Below are 18004 nucleotides of genomic sequence, written 5' to 3' on the forward strand. Positions count from 1 at the left end.
CATTTGGGAAGGTTGAACCCTCCATTAAGGTTCACCTCGACCTTAATGAATTCCTTTCGTGATCTGATCCCCTCTCAAGATTGCCAGGCATACTTACCAAATTGCCCTGTAGAATTTCCCACTGGATATAATGCTTTCACCCCCAGGTTCAGCATTTCATACATATAATTGTATGTGTGTATCTTGCCTGTGTGTATAGACGTGCACCAGATATGTGCCTGGTGCCTGCAGAGGCCCAAAGTGTCGCGACTCGAACCCAAGTCCTCTGCAAGAGGAGTTCTTACCTGCTGAGCCATTGCTTGAGACCACCCCCCATTTTTTTTTTTTTTTAACAAAATCTCTTCAGCTTTCCCAGCACCCGGAAGTCTTCCCTCAGCATTTCTTTCCCCATCCAGGGACTCCCTTGCTCTTCCCACCACCCACAGGTAAACACTTGGAAGCATTTCTATCTTTTTCCAAACTCAGATCCAAATCTCAGTTCTTCCACCTGCTAGCAGTGTGGTTCTGGATGAGTTGTGTAATCCGGTAACCTATCTGGCCATCAGTTTATAACCATGAAGGAGAGATGTGTATGTACGTGTGTGTGTGTGTGTGTGAGAGAGAGAGAGAGAGAGAGAGAGAGACAGAGACAGAGACAGAGACAGAGACAGAGACACAGAGAGACAGAGACAGAGACAGAGAGAGAGAGAGAGAGGAGAGAGAGAGAAGCACATACTCACACACTGGGTATGGGGACAGTCTTCTCATCCTAGCTACTAGGAAGATCACGAGCTCAAGGCCTACCTGGGCTACATAACAAGTTCAAGGCCAGCCTGGGGAATTTAGTAAGAGTCTGACTCTAAGTTACAAAACAGCAGTAACAACAAAAAGAGAGCTGGACATGGGCTCAGTGGTAAAGCGCTGGTACAGCATGTTCAAGCCCTGAGTTCAATCCTCAGTACAAGAAAGAAAGAAAAAATCAGGTAATTTGGAGGAACATTTCAAATGGCCTAAGCCAGCACCTAGGGTGTCAGAAATGCTTAGAATATTGGAGGTGGGGGTTGACAACAATTCTTTTTCAATCTTCTGCATTCGCCACTACCTATTACAAAACTTAGCAGCCGAAGTCAAAGGTGCTTGTACCGTTTTGTTGTGTTGCCCCTTCCCACACCTAAGCTATGAACAGATGCAATCCACTTTGGATTCTAGGACCTTCCCCTTTCAGTCCCTCATGCATGTTCTTACTAGGTCGGTCTTCTTTCAGCACTGCTTTCATGATTTGGGGACAGGCAGTGACCTTCCTTCGTGGTCAGATGCCCTCACTCCACTAACTCTCCCCCAGCCTTCCCCAGGCTCCTCTTCCTGGTCCGGAAGTTGACTTCTCCCTCTCCTATGCCGGTCCACTCCTTGCCAGGACAGACCTAGCTCTGTGTAGGCCTGCAGGTCTCCATAAGATGACCTGTCGCTGCTGACTGGCCCTCATTCCAGATCTTCACTGTCACTGCCTTCAAACTATGCCCTTCAGGTTTTTTTCCCTCTCCTTTCTCATTTTGAAAAAATAATAACTTTAGTAAGATATAACTCACATTTTAAATTTTACTCTTTTGAAGAGTATAATTCAGTAGGACATAGCATGGTCACAAAAGTGTGCAGACCTCACAATTAACTTCCAGCCATTAAAAAGGAACTGCAGCCAGGTGTGGTGACACACATCTTTAATCCCAGCCCTCGGGAGGTAGTGGATTACAGTAAATTCGAGGCCATCTTGGATTAGATAGTGAGTTCCAGGACAGCCTGGGCTACATAGAGAAACTCTATCTCAAAAAACAAAACAAGACAACTAAAAATAAAATTAAGTAAATAAATAAGAACTAGGTTCACCAGTGCATCCCATTCTCTCTGTACACCTCTTTCTCATCCTGACAGCCACTGAGAATTTTCTTTATATGGTTTTCCCCTGTCTAGCCTTGTCTATGTATGGGAGCCAATGATCTAATCAAAGTCTAATTAGAACTTATGATCTACAAAGGCCACCTTTTAGTACTATTCCTTGGAGGTAGGGTTTCAACTTAGGAATTTGGTCGCTAGCTTACAATAAACCTATGTTTAACTTTTTGAGGAACTGCCAAGTTGTTACAAAGCAGCTGGCCATTATGCATTCTTTTCAGCAATAGATATGAACTATCGCTTCTACAAAAATCAGAGGGTGGGGTAGAGAGCTGTGAAACCCTCATCTGGACATGACTCGAATGCTGCTTTCATGAAATCCCAGCAGTTGTGCTTCCCTGCAAAGGACTGCATAAGATTGAGCCATCAATATCCCATCATTGATTGGGGAAAGGAACATCAGGCCCTACCCCTCGCTGAGGAACTATTGGCAGGTAGAAGTTGCTGGGGAGGAAGACTAATTTTTCTTCAGGGTGTAGCTACTGGTAAATTGCCCATGATCTAATAAATAATCCCACACTCATGCATATACAAACAGCCCTAATTAAATTCAATAGGTTTAGGTTTTTAAAGAACTCGGGAGTAGAAGGGGGATGTGTTGGAAAGGGAGAATTTCAGAGGGAGTTGGGGGAGATAAGAGAAGGAAACAGGGATGAATATAGTCAAAGAATGTTATATACACATTGTGAAAGAATAAATAACAATTGTTAGACAAGTAAACAAACAAATAAAGGCATTTGATTTCTCCAGATTCTAGACAGCACCTTCTATTGTCATCTGCTTTTATTGCTGTGAAGAGATGCCATGACCATGCCAAGTCTTATAAAGGAAAACATTTCATTGGGGTGGTTTACAGTTTCAGAGGTTTAGTCCATTATCTCCATTATCATCATGGTGGGACTGGTGGGACATGGTGACATGCAGGCAGACATGGTGATGGAGAAGGAGTTGAGAGTTCTATATCTTGATCCACAGGCAGCAGAAGAGACCTATGTCCCACATGGGGTATAGCTTGAGCATATGAGACCTCAAAGCCTGCCTCTACAAGGCCACACCTCCTCCAACAAGGCCACACCTACTCCAACAAGGCCACACCTCCTAGTAGTGCCACTCCCTATGGGCCAAGCATTCAAACACATGAGTCTATGAGGACCATTCCTATTCAAACCACCACACCATCTTTTTAAAATTTTTTTTATTTATATGCATTGGTGTTTTGCCTACATGCATGTCTGTAGGCAAACTACAGACATGTAACACATGCTAAACCAGTATTCTGCCACAGACTTACATGAACCTGCCCCTCCTAGTGTGATAAAACCCAATTCACCTAATTTCCTTTGTGACTTCTGTTTTTATGTCTTACTCCATAAGCCCCTGCCTTATCCCAGGTTTTGGAGGGCCAGGATTGAGGTTCCTCCAAGAGTGTTGCAGTTTTCGAACTGACATTTCACGTCTACGATCCATTTCAGTTCACTTTTTGTGTGTAGTGTGAGGGACAGGTCTAACCTCACTCCTGGATGGGTAATCTTTCTGATGTTTTAAATATGAGCCTGCTGCCTCAGGAGACTGGGGTGTGCTCCCCATCTGCCTGTTTATTTCAGTACCCCACACTGGTAACCACACAACTACGACCATGCTGTTATGAGTGTCTATGCACCTTGGGTATTTTGTCAAAGTTCATGACATATCCTGCTGTTCAAACACTCAAACTTAAATCAGAGGGGGAGACAGGAAAAGTAAAACCCCACGTGATTCTTTAGAAATAAACAAATAAACAAAAATAAATGAAATAAAAAACCGTTCTGAAATGAGAACAGTAAATACAAGGAATGTGTGTTTCTTTTCCCTTGGAGAGGAGATTGCATTGTTATCTCAGAGCCCTTCCTTTGGTCTGTGTGAAAACAGACCTATGCTTTTGCTTATACTGTTTTCTTTTCTTCATAGTTTACCAGTCTTTTTCATCTTCCCCTCCCCCACCTCCTGTCCCACCCCACAAGGCCTAACCACTTATACCAAAAGAGCGGCTGTGTTACCTTCCTCCCTACCCTACATTCCTTGGTTTCTGTCTTCTTGGTAGCTTTTCGTCTTTTCGTCCTTGGCAATCTGCTTACCCGGTATTCGATAGGAATAGTCCATTATATTTCTTTCATCTTGCTGGCCTCATATTAAATGTCAAGCCCCATCTCATATGTTCATGCTTGAAACCTCCCTCTCTCCCCTCTTTCCTTTCAACCCCATGACTGTGTGTAGTATCAATACTTCAGAATAACTTTTAAAGGACGCCATAAGTAGGTCCAGAGAAAAAGCCGAAGTCAACCTGAGGATTACCAAGCCCAGGGCTGCATCTGAGGACAGATCTGTGAGGTATCATTTGGTCTAAATCTAAGCCCAGTGCTTGGTACCTTATTTGGATATTGCTGCTTTCAAAGCCTGAGCTGTTCTTCCAAACACTGGAGTTCTCGGCTACTTTTCAGCATGATGTAAGTACCACAAGTATTGCATTGTCTTAGAGGTTCTTGTTGGGGGGGGGGGGCGGGTGTTCAGATAAGAGCCTACATTTAAATACGTTAGAAAACATTAGGTAGAAGTAACTATTTAAGAAATGCACTTGAAGACCTCACTTGATGAACGAGAAGGGGAAAATATCCTAGTTTCAAAGGTTTGAGTTTTGGCTCCTTTTTAGTCTTCAAAAGCAGCAACAGCTTGAAATACTCAAAGCACAGTCCTGAAAGAACCGGCTGCACCCACCCTAATTATTCCTCCAAAGGAATTTAACCAGGGGTCTCTGCTCCTAGTGCTTTACACCATTCAAACATTCCTGCTGGCTTTTTAAGGTAGCCTAAAGTCTCCAGTAAAACTATAATTTAAATGGTGCAGTTATTTGCAATATTAAACACTCCCCCACCCCCTCGCTAATTGTAGGGAATATTTACTGAAGTCGATTAAAGAAACATGGTCGTCCAAGTGGCAGGCACTAGAGCGGAAGGTTGTTCAGAAAACAGCTCACTGGGAGACAGCTGAGATGTGGAAGCTGAGGCATGAGAGGGCTCTGAACCACCACACTGGCTTCAACAAGTTTGTCTGGGGAAAAGGAATAGTCAGAAAGGACATGGATATTTTTGGTTCTAAAGGCATGCTAGAGAAACTACTCACTCTGGGCTTACTGGAACATACGCACAGGTCATTAGGAATGATTCTGGGCCTCATTCCTGATTCCATTTTAATTCTCTACCCTACCCTTCAAAGCCTCCACATCGTGTGTGTGTGTGTGTGTGTGTGTGTGTGTGTGTGTGTGTGTGCTATTTCTAATGTCCTCTACCTCCTAGTTTGTGAATCCTTATACGTTGCCGCAAATCTTTTTTTTTTTTTTTTTTTTATAATTTATTTTATGTGCATTGATGTTTTGCCTGCATGTATGTCTGTGTGAGGGTATTAGACCCTGGAGTTACAGGCAGTTGTGAGCTGCCATGTGGATGCTGGGAACTGAACCCGGATCCCCTGGAAGAGCACTTAGTGCTCTTAACCGATGAGCCATCTCTCCAGCCCATGTCACAAATCTTTTGGGAATAAAGTGAGGAAGCAAACAGATGTGTAAAATGTTCATACAGGGATTTCCTTAATAATGAGATTTCTCAATGGGATAGATCACTGATTTTTTTTTTTTTTTTTGGTTTTTTGAGACAGGGTTTCCCTGTGTAGCTTTGCGCCTTTCCTGGAACTCACTTGGTAGCCCAGGCTGGCCTCGAACTCACAGAGATCCGCCTGGCTCTGCCTCCCAAGTGCTGGGATTAAAGGCGTGCGCCACCACCGCCCGGCTTAACAATTTTTTTTTTTTTGGAATCACTGATTTTTTTTAATATTTGTTTTTAATTGGTATAACCCTTATTTGGAGAGGCTAACACACACACACACACACACATACACACACACACACATACCTCTCTCTCCCTCTCTCTCTCTCTCTCTCTCTCTCTCTGAAAAAAAAATATCTGAGAATCTGGTAGCTGCCCTAGACAGTCCGTCCATCACACAGAGGAAATGTAACACTGAATGTAGTTCTTAGCGGTGACAGAAATGTCCATGATGAGGCACCAAACAAAACAAAACCTCCAAACCCCCCATGACCCCCCCCCAGCACTCACTAACACTTGGGGGGATTTCCTTTTAGTCTTTTTTTTTTTTTGTCCGAATTTTTCAAAATGGGTGAGTTCGTGATTTTATAGCTGCATGTACCGTTTTCTACAGATTTTTGTTTGTTTTAGAAAGAATCTAATAGCCCTGGCTGTCCTGGAACTCACTCTGTAGACCAGGCTGACCTCTAGCTCAGAGATCCACCTGCCTCTGCCTCCTGCGTGCTGGGATTAAAGGCTTGAGCCCTATATGCCAACTTGTACAGACTTTTTTACTCAAGTAATTCTCTACATCATTAAAATATTCTCCTATATTTTTCCCAACACCATACTTCCATCAATTCTTTCCCACCCTGAACAGCACTGATTCCAAGTGAACTCCTTGAAGCGTAGACATAAACTAGAGTGGCAAGCCTGGCCAGAGGCATCATTTCTTCCATGATGAATAGCTAGTGTAAGGAGAGTGGTTTCCCTTTTTTTTTTTTTCCCAACTCCAAACCTTGGCATTTGACTAAGTTTCCCCGCTTTCACTCCCTTACGGGCGGGCGTCCACCCATTTCTGAAGGGTGTGCCTTTTCTTTTGTGGTAGTGTTGATAAACAAAGGTTGCCCAGTGGACTCCCTTTTGAAGTGCCTAAGGCAGTTCAAGAAGTCCAAGCGACTTTAAACTGGGATCTTTTACTGTGTGTCTTATCTGAGCCTTCCTGACCTAAATAATTTTGAGCCATGGGTTTGCTTGCTAGACGAGGCACTTTCCCGGGCTTGCGAATTCTGAACAGTTCCCTTCAACAGAGTGCACGTTAGTGGGGAAGGTGAAAGAGGGCCGCCGGAGTGGGCCGTTCTCCATCCCGAGTCAGTTTTCAACAGGTAAAGGTCTTCCCTTTGTGAGCACCGGTTCAAAGCTCCTTAAATCTCTTCGAGATGTGGCAGAGAGTGAGGAAGACAATGTGCGTGCATCCAGACCACTGAATATTCTCAGTTGAGGTTGAAAAGTCGCAAGTGCGCGCCAACAGTTGGCGAGAGTAGAGAAGCGATCTTGGGCAAACCACTGCCCGCAGGGGATGGTTTCCCCCTTTTCCAGCGGGAGCGCAGAGGCCGCGCGCACTCTGGCATCTGGCGGGCGCTTGGGTCGGAGGGGTTAGGAATGCTCGCCCACGCCCGGGGGGTGGGGTGGGGTGGGGTGGGGTGTCCAGCAGGAGCCGAGGACTGGTGCGGGACCCCGCTTGCCAGGCAACTTTGGTGACTCATTCGCCCCTCTGGCCTTTCTCGTGCTTTCGTGGGGATGTTCAAGACAAGACATCGTAAAAGTTTCTGCATCCCAACTCCTCTCCCCAGCTCCTCGGCGCGATGTCCCCGCGGCCGGGCCCAGGTTTCCCCCCCACCCCCCCGCACACGTCCCGGGCCTGGGAACTTCCCGCCGCAGCTTCTCACGCACGAAGCCCAGACCCCGCGGCAGGCGCCGCCTGGGCCCCGCGCGCGCCCCCGCCCGCCCGCCCGCCCCCCTCCCCAGCTCCGCAGCCCGGGAGCCCGGATGTTGGATTCCATCCCTGCGCCTGGTCCTTCATTTCCATAAAAGGGCAGCGCTCCGCAGGGCCGAGATTGCGGCCGCCGCCTCCCCCCGCGGCGCTCCCCCGAGGCGCGCGCCGTCCCCGGCCCCAGCAGAGCGCGCGCCGGGCCTCCCCCCGCGGGAGCGCGGCCGGAGGAGAAGGCGAGGAGGAGGGGGGGGCGGAGGCCGGCTGCGGGCGGTGCTGCTGCGGGGCGGGGAGAGGGGGTGGGGCGGGGGCCGCGGCGCCGGGACTCCATTAGCGGCGGCGGGAGGCTTCGCTTCCCCCAGAGCAGCGACGCGGGCGCTGCCGGCCTCGCCTGTTGCCGCGGGAGCCCGGCGGAAGGAGCACGGTGAGGGGCGCGGCGGCAGGAGCGGGGCGCGGGGAGGGCGCAGCACAGCCCAGCCGCGCGGTCCACCCCGGGCTGGAGCACGGGGCGGGCCCGGGCGCAGCGGCTGCTGCGGCGGCGGCGGCAGGTGAAGGCGTCCGAGTCCGCTAGGCGGGCGCTGCCAGCGGGCGGAGGCCGGGATCTGTGGGGTGCCGCCTCGGCCGCGCTCGCGCCTTCGGGGGGTGGTGCGCGCGGAGACGCGGCTCCTCCGCCTTCTCCCCGGCCGCGGCCGGCGCAGCGGAGTCGGTGGGGTTTGTCTTCCTTTGGGGGAGTGACGCTGACGAGAGCCATTTCCTCCGCGCTCGCAGGAAGGAGCCATGGCTCTGGACGGGATAAGGATGCCAGATGGCTGCTACGCGGACGGGACGTGGGAACTGAGCGTCCATGTCACCGACCTCAACCGGGATGTCACCCTGAGAGTGACCGGAGAGGTGCACATCGGAGGGGTGATGCTGAAGTTGGTGGAGAAACTCGGTGAGTAGCCCCCCCCCCCATGCCTCCAATAAAGACTTCCCAGAATGGGAGGAGGGGGTGGGGAGGAAAGACGGCGGGGGGAGGGGTGGAATTGGGAGATCCTAGCACCCGGCGTGGGCTGCGCTGAAAATGCGAAATTTGTTCATATTAGGGCGCATAGGCCAGCTCCCCTTTGCGTCCTGTTTTGTTATTTTTGAATCCACGTAAGGTAGTGTGATTCGAGCCTACTAAATAACTTAACTGCGGATTCCCGGGACGACTTGTTGAAACAACGAGGAGAGAGTGTGCAGGTGAAAGTTGCGAATGTGACATTCCGGGTCAGTGTTACCACGTCCTACCCTCGTTGAACCTGGGTGTTGATGACGGTGGTTAGTGGGGAGAATGTGAGACTGGCGTCGGTTATGAAGTTTCTGTGGCCGGACTACGTGGTGGAGTGCAGTGAAATGTTCCACTCATCCGCTCTTGCGAGGGGTGGGGCAGTGCTTGACCAACTTGGTATCTATATTGAGTTGGGAGTAAGCTATTTCGAGCATTTAGTTTTATGTTAAGAAGCCAGTGAAAGAACTTCGTGGTTTTTCTTTTTAAATCGGGCTTTTATTAAACTAATTTGAGGTTGACAGAATTTATTGTGAGTACACACAATGGATTGATTCTGACTCCGATTGGAAGTAAAGGGCGATCACATCCCACAGGGTATTCGAGAAAACTTGGCACTGCGCATTCTGTGATCAGTCAAACCATTTTCACCCGGCAGAATTAACCGACTAGATCAGATGGGTGATTTTATCGGGAGAACTTTTATCAGAGGACTGCTTTCCTGGGCTGTAAATGAGCTTGGTGCTGTATCTAATGAAGTCGTGCTAAATTGTTTTGTATGGGGGTGTCATTTTAGACAAGGTTGATTGGTTTTCATCAGTATCCATGCTTCAGGCCATCCTGGAAAAGTAAGAAATAATCGTCTCCCAGGAAATGTATTTCTTATGGGTGGGGGGGAGGCTGCATATTTACCATATAAACTTGAATGAAATAGCAGTCTGAAACAGTTTGGAAAATTAGACTGAATTCATTTAGGTGAACCTGCTTTATGCCCCTGCAGGGAATTTAATTATTGAAGGACCAAAGAAGCGCTCATCTCAGGGGGGCCTTCTCCACAGGGTCCATTGTTTGCCTCTAGAGACAGCCCAAGAAAGAGCCCCCAGGAGCCTTTTGAGAATTCGATTTTGCTGGTTTAACCAGGGAACTGTCAGTTTACAGTTTTTATTTGATTCAAGTAAATCAGTCACCGTTGGCAAAATATTTACCAACCATTTCTGTCCAGCTCCACTTGAGGATGAAAACTATCCAATATGGTTCCTGTTTGACAAGAAAACGGTCATTTGTATCAGATTTCCTTATGTGTGATAAGTAGATCTTATTAATACATCGTAGTTTTTAATTATTTAGTTAATTTTTGTTTTTGTTATTTGAGACAGAGGCTCACTGTGTAGCTCAGGCTGGCCTGGAACTTGCTGTGTAGACTAGACTTGACCTGGAACTCACAGAGATCTGCTTCTGAGTTCTGAGATTAAAGGGGTACCCTACCCATGCCCAGAGCCCAGCTGTACATTGTAATTTTTTTAAAGATCATGCAATAAAGGATCTGTTAAAGGTGACTTAGACAAGTTGGAATTCTCAAAAAAAGGCTTTAATGAATAAATAATGATTTCTACTATATTTACATCACTTTGATTGACTGTGTTATGAAATCACAATTATAAATAGAATTGTAGGGAATGAGCTGTTTGTAGACAGGATTGAGGTTATTTTTGAGTAACTATAATCTTAATAAATAATGCTGATACAGATTAATTACATAGAAAAGCCTAAAGGGGTATTGGGGAACTTTGTACCTTTCTTCAGTTGAACCCATACTGATTCCCTTGTGATTTAAGTTCCAAAAAGAAAGTCATTTTTCAGCAAACTTTTGACAGGTACACAGAGTAGGATGCCATTAAAAAAACGTCCACAAATCAGGCCAGTCAAATTAGAAAAGAATTTTGCCGTTTTTTCAGATTTGTCTTAAAGTTGGAATGCGCTGCCTTCTGAAGCCCTGCATCGTTATCACCAAAGGCATTAAAGGGTAGACTTGATGACTACTTGTCGACAGTGGCTAGCTAGATCAAAGCACTCTACAGAGTCTGGATAAGAGACGGAGGTCATTGTAGGGATGAGAGGGTACAGTCTCTGCTGTCTTCAGGTTGCACAGCAGTACGGGGCATGTAGCAAAAGCAGGCTCTGTGGCCCTGACCAGTTAATGACACCACTGCAGGAGCCTTAACCTGTATCTCCAGGCGCCTGCTGCCTGTCTGATACCCTTTTCACCCTCCGTGGAGGGTAGATGGTTACCAAAGGTTTTATGGTTCAAAGCTATCTTCCCCATACAGTATTCATGGTACCCCATGAGTCCCTGGAGTTAGTAGATCCCGGGATGAACCCTCCCTTTGATGCATTAAGTGTGGAAGCTCTGGAAAGAGGGTTCTTTGGCTGTCATGAGGTCCTCAAAGATGCGTGTGAGCAGAAAGGGGAACAGCCGTACAGTAGGGCTTACTGTGTAGCCACAGTGTTCCGCCAAGAACAGACCAAGACAAGAGGGTAAACGATGCTTTCCTAGGCTGTGTCAGTGAAACCTTTGTACTGGGTTTCGGGGTTTTATAAAGAGCATTTGCATTTCAGGGATTGTTACTGGAACCTGATTCTTAGATTTATTACTTCAAGTATCTGAAAAGCCTCTAGTGCGGAGTACATTTGTCATTCTGCAGTAGACATTTAAAAGAAAACGAGGAGTATATGCTGTCAATATGGACTTTAGGGACTTATGTTTTGATAAGACAGAAACTTGTATCATTGACCCCTTGTAGGCTGATCCTAGGCAGTCTTCTTATTGTAGACCTCAGTGTATGTGAAAAAAATTTTTTTCATCAATTTCTTTATAAAAGCCACAATGAATGCTTTAACTATTACTACAGTTATTAAAATTTTAAATGTGCGTAGTTTACTTTTTTTCCATTGTGTGTGTTATAAATTGTGCTACATTATATAAGGACATTTTCATACAGGTATATGACGTGTTGAAGTGTTATGTTGGTTTGTTTTGAAGCAGCTTCTCATTATGTACTCAAGGCTAGCCTGGAACTCATTGTATAGCCCAGGCTATCCTTGAACTTAGCCTCCAAAGTACTAGGATCCATGCATACACTGCCATGACTGGCCCACTAGATGGTGGTTTACTGTTTGTTTCTTGTTTTGTTTTGGTTTTTCAAAACAGGGTTTCTTTGTGTAGTCCTGGCTATCCTGGAACTAGCTCTGTAGACCAGGCTAGCCTTGAACTCTCAGAGGTCCACCTACCTCTGCCTCTCAAGTACTAGGATTAAAGGCACATATCACCACACTTGGCTTTTTTTGCCCCGGGGTGGGGTGGGGTGGGAGGATGGGGGGGGTTAGAAAAAAATTAAACTATATCAAGGATAAGGATTATAAAAATAAAAGGATATAATTTAAGATAATTATATCTAAAAATAAATTCTGAAAGGCTTAATTGGATGGGATTCCTCTGGAGATCCTGGAAAGCAATTACAGACTAAGACCTGGGAGATTCAGTACTCCAGTCAGCACTGAGGAGTCTTAAGGACCAAAGAGATGTTTAATTGATGTTATGTTTGGTTTTTCTTTTTTTCTAGTGTGCTCTGAGCTAACTAACCCTTGCTGAGTTTTAGAGTCACTTTACAAAAGTCTTTGTAGATGATTCTTACAATTACACCTTTGAACCTTTCTAAAAATACTCATTTTCAGTGGTGAGTAAGGAATTTATAATTTTGTGGAGCTCACTGAATGGACATCTCAGCAGCTAGCTCTGAGCTGGAAGGGAGGAGTCAGTTTACCAGACCAATTTCCCCTTAGTCTGAGGTTAAATCACATCAGATAATACAGATCAAAAATACACGTTTCAGGATTCAGGTATAACAAAGAAGTGAATGGAGTTGATTTAAAAAATTTGAAGAATGCCAGGCCTGGTTGGTGCATGCCCTTAGTCCCGGCATTTGAGAGGCAGAGGCAAGTGGGTCTCTGTGAGTTTGAAGCCAGCCTGGTCTACACAGTGAGGTTCCAGGCCAGCCAAGGCTACGTAGTGAGACCTCTCAAAAGGGGGAACAGGAGGAATCCAGTTAGGTTGTGAAGTTAGCATTCATGATCTAAACTAAAGAAAGGTATTAGTGAAGTTATTTACAAGTTACTCAAAGTGATTTCTGAGTGTGCATTTATTGCACCTCCCAGAAATACAAATAGCTAGTCTTTTCCTCCAGGAACTCTAAAAGTAAGTTTTAGTCGAGTGCCTGCTGAAAGAGTTGGCTCACATTAGAAGCTTTATTATGTAAAGTACTTAAACACTAAGGTCAGAGATTGACTGGGTGTCCAGAGAGAGAGAGAGAGAGAGAGAGAGAGAGAGAGAGAGAGAGAGAGAGAGAGAGAGAGAGAGAGAGAGAGAGACCGACCCCGACCACGTGACTGGAAAGCCCTCCTCCAGTCCTCATGCTTATGGCTCCCTGAGGAAGGGAGATGGTATCCACGCTGGGAAAATCCTGTTTCCCCCTTTGAAGGCTTAGGAGCAAATGTCTGTGTGATGCAGGTCACCAACTCCCAGCCCAAGTGTATTAGGGTTCTAAGGCATGTTTTCAAGTCTTTGGGTGGGTGGCAGGAACAGCTGGGGAATCCTAAGTGAACTGAATCCCAGTTAAATTTGATAGCACGTTTATGCGGTGTTTCTATACCGTGACTGAGCCACAGGAATTCAGTATTGAATTTTATCCGTTTCTTAAAAACTTGCAAGCTCTTTGGGCAAGAGAGATGGTTCACAGTAGGTTAAAGGCGCCTGGTGCCAAGTGTGACAACCGCAAGCAACCTGAGGTCACTTTCTGGAACTCGGGATAACTGACTCCTACAAGGTGTCCTTTGACCTTTGCACATGTACTGTGGCATGCACACACCCCCAAACAAGATGTTAATTTTTTTTTTTTTTTTTAAATTTTAAGCTCTTTAAGAATAGAGGACAGGGGCTAGAGAGATGGCGCAGTGGTTAAGAGCACTGGCTGCTCTTCCAGAGGACCCAGGTTCAATTCCTGCCACCCACATGGCTGCTCACAACTGTCTGTTAACTCCAGTTTCAGGGGACCTGACACCCATAGCAAAAACACCAATGTACATAAAATAGAAATAAATACATTAAAAAAAAAACTGAGGACAGTATAAATTTTACTGTACTCTTTATAAACCTCAATAAAGTATGAGCTATTTTGTCGGGTGTATTATGTGGTGTTTGTTCCTTTAAAAAAAAAAAAAGTACAGGTTCTCATTAAGTAGATCCTCCAGCCTTTGCCTTCCTGCTGGGGTTAAAGGTGGTGCCTTCGATGCTGGGTTGTTTTTTTTTTTTTTTTTTTTCTCCATCTGCTATGTTTTATGCCCCAATAAGTGAGATTCCAACTAGAATGAACTTATTTATAGGGGCAAAGGCTATGTTTGTTTTTATTCAGTTATTTACAAAAGACCTTGTTAGAAAAGTCTTTTTATCATTTGAAAGAAAATACCTTTAAGTTTTAACTTTAATCTAAAACTCATCTTTAAAACTTCAAAAACTAAGTCAAGAAGGGCTCAGTGAGTACTGTTTAATCTTCAACTGGGTCATTTTGTCATTTGATTTCATTGCTGGAAATCATACAGCTTTTAGAGCTGGTTGAGCGGGTTGTTACCATCATGACCTCCTGTCTTTAAATAATCAAACACATTCTGGCCAGAAAAGGAAGGCTTCTCTCTTAAAATGATTAGAGGACATTTTTATCAAGTTCAGGAAATTTAATATTGATTTAATACTCTCATCTGTTATAAGCCCATATTCAAATACATTCAGATTTTACTTGTCCCAGTAGAGTTGATTGTAACCAGACTGGCCTCCTATACAAAATATCTAAATGCAGAGTTGAAAGAGTGTGCAGTTAAGATACATGTAAAGTAACAGTGTCCATTTCCAGACTTGATAGCCACACTGTAAAACAGCCTTCCCTAAGACAGGCTTTACCCTTCAATGCAAAGGTATCAGTGTGGTACTCTTTCACAGACTGTGTCTTTAAATTCAGTTTAACTCTCAGATTAGACTGTTGGAAAGGTTTTAATTTTAATTTTCTTTTTGTGATGTGTTCTCCTTTTTCTGCTCTGGCTGGCCTGGGATACCTGGGTTTAAATGATCATCTTGCCTTGACTTCCCAAGTATAGGGATTATTATGGGTATTCACCTTGCACCCAGCACTATTAATAGCATTCTAGCCATCATTGGCTGTAGATTACCCCTATACCAGCTGTTCTCAGATGTTTTAGGTGCTAGTGTGTACAAAGATCAGTAAGATGCTTGTCTATTTGCCAGCAGATCTGATTTCAGCTCCTGGCCTTGCCACTTTCTGATTTGTGTGATCTGTGGGCAACGAGTCCAACCTTGAGAGTGGGTCTTGACTTCTATAAAATGGAAAAATGAAAAAGTTCTTAAACCAGGATGGTGGTGCATACCTGTAATCCCAGGAGATGGTCTAGGGTTAGCTACATAATAAGCTGCAAGCCAGTTTAGGCTCGATGAGACCCTGTCTCAAAAAAGTAAGCAAGGCCAGTGACACACTTGAGCAGGTAAAGACCTGCTGCCTAACTTGATGGCCTGGGTTCAATTCCCAGGACTTATATGGTAGGAGAGAACTGACTCTTAAAAACTGCCCTCTAGCAGGGCAGTGGTGGCACACGCCTTTAATCCCAGCACTTGGGAGGCAGAGCCAGGTGGATCTCTGTGAGTTCGAGGCCAGCCTGGGCTACTACCAAGTGAGTTCCAGGAGTGGTGCAAAGCTACACAGAGAAACCCTGTCTCGAAAAACCAAAAAAAAAAAAAAAAAAAAAATTGAAAACAGATTCTCATAGGTTAGGTTTTGTTGAGACTTAATTGGGTTACTACATTGAGGTGCTTTATAAAAACTATTAGTGCTGTACAAATACAGCGAGTACACTTTGCATTGAAAGTCTCTGGGTATACACTGCCAGTGGGGGAAGGGTGTTTCATATTTGTGAGAGGAGAACTGTACACCTCAAAGGGATTTAGTTTGGGATTACTGTGAGTTCCCATCTCCTAGACTACAAGAAAAATAGCTATCATTCTGTTCTTTCCCTCACTTTGAAACACACACCTGCCTCTGTAATGTAACAAAGAGCTTTTTAACTGCCATTTTTCTGAGATTCTGAAATGCAATTGACCAGTAAGTGGATGATGGTATTTCAGGGATTTGAAAAATTTATAGCCAGCGGTCAATTAATTCCTTACTTAATCCATTTTATAAGAGTGGTGTTTTATATTCATTTGTAATAAAGGAATGAAGTAAAATTATTTCTTGGCACATGTAAACAGCCTATTCAGAAAGTCATGAAAGTACTTTGAGAAAAAGCTAATGTATTCAGGTTCCTTGTTTATTCTTGATGCTGAGACTCAAAACCATGGCCTCACAGATGCTAACTAAGCAAGTACTCTGCCACTGAGCTTCAGTCATGGGTACAGGATTTTTATTTAATAATTTTATACAAATATTAACATCCAAGTATTAATGCCTTATATGAAGTAAATATTCTGCAAGATGTTTTAAAATAACTATTATATTTTTTAAAGATTTTTTAAAAATTTATTGCATATGAATGTTTTGGCTTTATGTATGTATGTGCACCATGTACATGCCTTGGATCTCCTAGAACTGGAGTTAGGAATGGTTGTGAACTACCGTGTGTGTGCCCTGGTCCTCTGGAAGAGCAGACATCTTAACCGCTGGGCCATCTCTCCAGCATTTTGTTCTTAGATGTGACATTTTGCACTTAGATTCGTGATTACAGATTACTATCTGTTGTACTTCATTTTGAGACACATATAGTTTGTTATCAACATTACTGTATTAGACTGTAACCACTGCATACACCAGCACTTTTTATACCCCTGCTGTTTGTTTTGGATAGTGTCTCATGCAGCAGAGACTGGCCTAGAGCTCTTAGGTAGCTGAGGATGACCTTGGACATGTGATCCTACTTCCTCGGTCTCCCAGGTCTGGGATTCCACGTGTGCATCTGTGTGCCCAGTGAATGTAGAGCTAGCGATCAAACCCAGGGCTTCTGCATGGGAGGCAGTCACTCGGCCAACTCAGTTACATTTCTAGCCCTACTATCTTTCTTAACATGTGCAAGCCTTTTCAGGTATAATTTACACAAAGCAAAAATAGTCCTTGAATATAATGTTCTGGGCTTTAAAAAAATTCAGTCATGTTAAACTACCATAATCAATAAATAGAAATAAGCCCCAAGTTTCTTGGTACTCCTCCATAGTTAACCTACCTCCCCAGCCTGAGGTCCTTAAACCATTGCTGGTTTGCCTTTTCTGGGGAGCCTTGTGCGTGGAACATACCGATGTAACTCTTTGAACCTGGTTTCTTGATACAGTTTGGCCCTTTGGTGAATTTGAACATGTCAATAGCTTTTATTGTGGAATGGTAGTCTGTGGAATGGATGTGTACTATAGTGGTGTGTGTGTGTGTGCGTGTGTGTGTAGGGGGTGGTTAGAGACAGGGTTTCTCTGTGTAGCCTTGGCTGTCCTAGAACTCTGTAGACCAGACTGGTCTCAGGCCAACCTCAAACTCAGAGAACCACCAGCTTCTGCCTGCTGACTGCTAGGATTAAAGGTGTGTGCCACCACCACCCAGCTTGGATGTGCTCTATGGTTTTATCAGTCATTGAAGACATGTGAGTTGTTTGCAGTTTTGGGAGATTGTGAAGAGGGTTGCCACAAACATATGTGTGGACATAGTTTCTCATTTCTCTTTGGTGAGGAGTGGAATGGATGGGCTAAAATATACACCTAATGTTAGAAGAAACCACGAAGCTTGTCCAGAGTCATTTTTGCACACCTGTCAGTAGCGTATGAGAGTTCTGGTTGGTTCTAGTCCACCTCAGCACAGTAGTCAGGGTTCGTTGTTGAATTTGTTCTCGTGTTAGCTGTTCTGAGAACTGATTTTGCTTTTGGGTAGAGTGTCTGGAATGAGTAATGGCATTGGTGTACTTTTCAAAGTGCTCATTTGCTGTAGTGCATATGTGTTTGTAAATGAAGCTAACTGGCCTTGCTGGCCCAGAGATCCCTGAACCACACACACACACACACACACACACACACACAGTGCTAGGATGCTAAGCACACACTACGCTGGCTTTTTAATTGAGTGCTTGTATTGCAGGCGTTTTACTGATTGAGCCGTCTCCCCAGCCCGTTTTTTACCTGGATTGTGTTTTTATTTCTTTCTTAAAGCTTTCCTTTATCTTAAGCATATATGTATGTCTCTGTGTGAATATGTGCATGTGTAAGTGCAGGTCCCTGCAGAGGCCTCAAGAGACGCCTGGCTTGGATTTGTAGGCACTTGTGAGTCCCCTGGCATGGGCGCTGGGAATGGCACTTGG

The 18004-nt window shown here is 44.9% G+C and overlaps 1 protein-coding gene across 7 annotated transcripts in view; it reads left to right on the top strand.

The window, feature by feature from the left end:
- Positions 1-7839: 7839 nt before the first annotated feature.
- Positions 7840-18004, top strand: part of Fermt2 (fermitin family member 2) — a 75666-nt gene continuing 65501 nt past the window's right edge. For 4 of the 7 annotated variants that reach the window (XM_028873605.2, XM_037208601.1, XM_028873606.2 and 1 more), the window contains exons 1-2: positions 7840-7954; positions 8299-8464. In XM_028873605.2, coding sequence (XP_028729438.1) covers positions 8308-8464 — 157 coding nt within the window. In that variant the 5' untranslated portion in view covers positions 7840-7954; positions 8299-8307. The remainder of the gene's footprint in view (positions 7955-8298; positions 8465-18004) is intronic. The other 3 variants (XM_028873608.2, XM_028873609.2, XM_028873610.2) reach the window with 1 other exon arrangement.

Source organism: Peromyscus leucopus, chromosome 9 (assembly GCF_004664715.2).
Source record: "Peromyscus leucopus breed LL Stock chromosome 9, UCI_PerLeu_2.1, whole genome shotgun sequence".
In the NCBI taxonomy this organism is placed as follows: Eukaryota; Metazoa; Chordata; class Mammalia; order Rodentia; family Cricetidae; genus Peromyscus; species Peromyscus leucopus.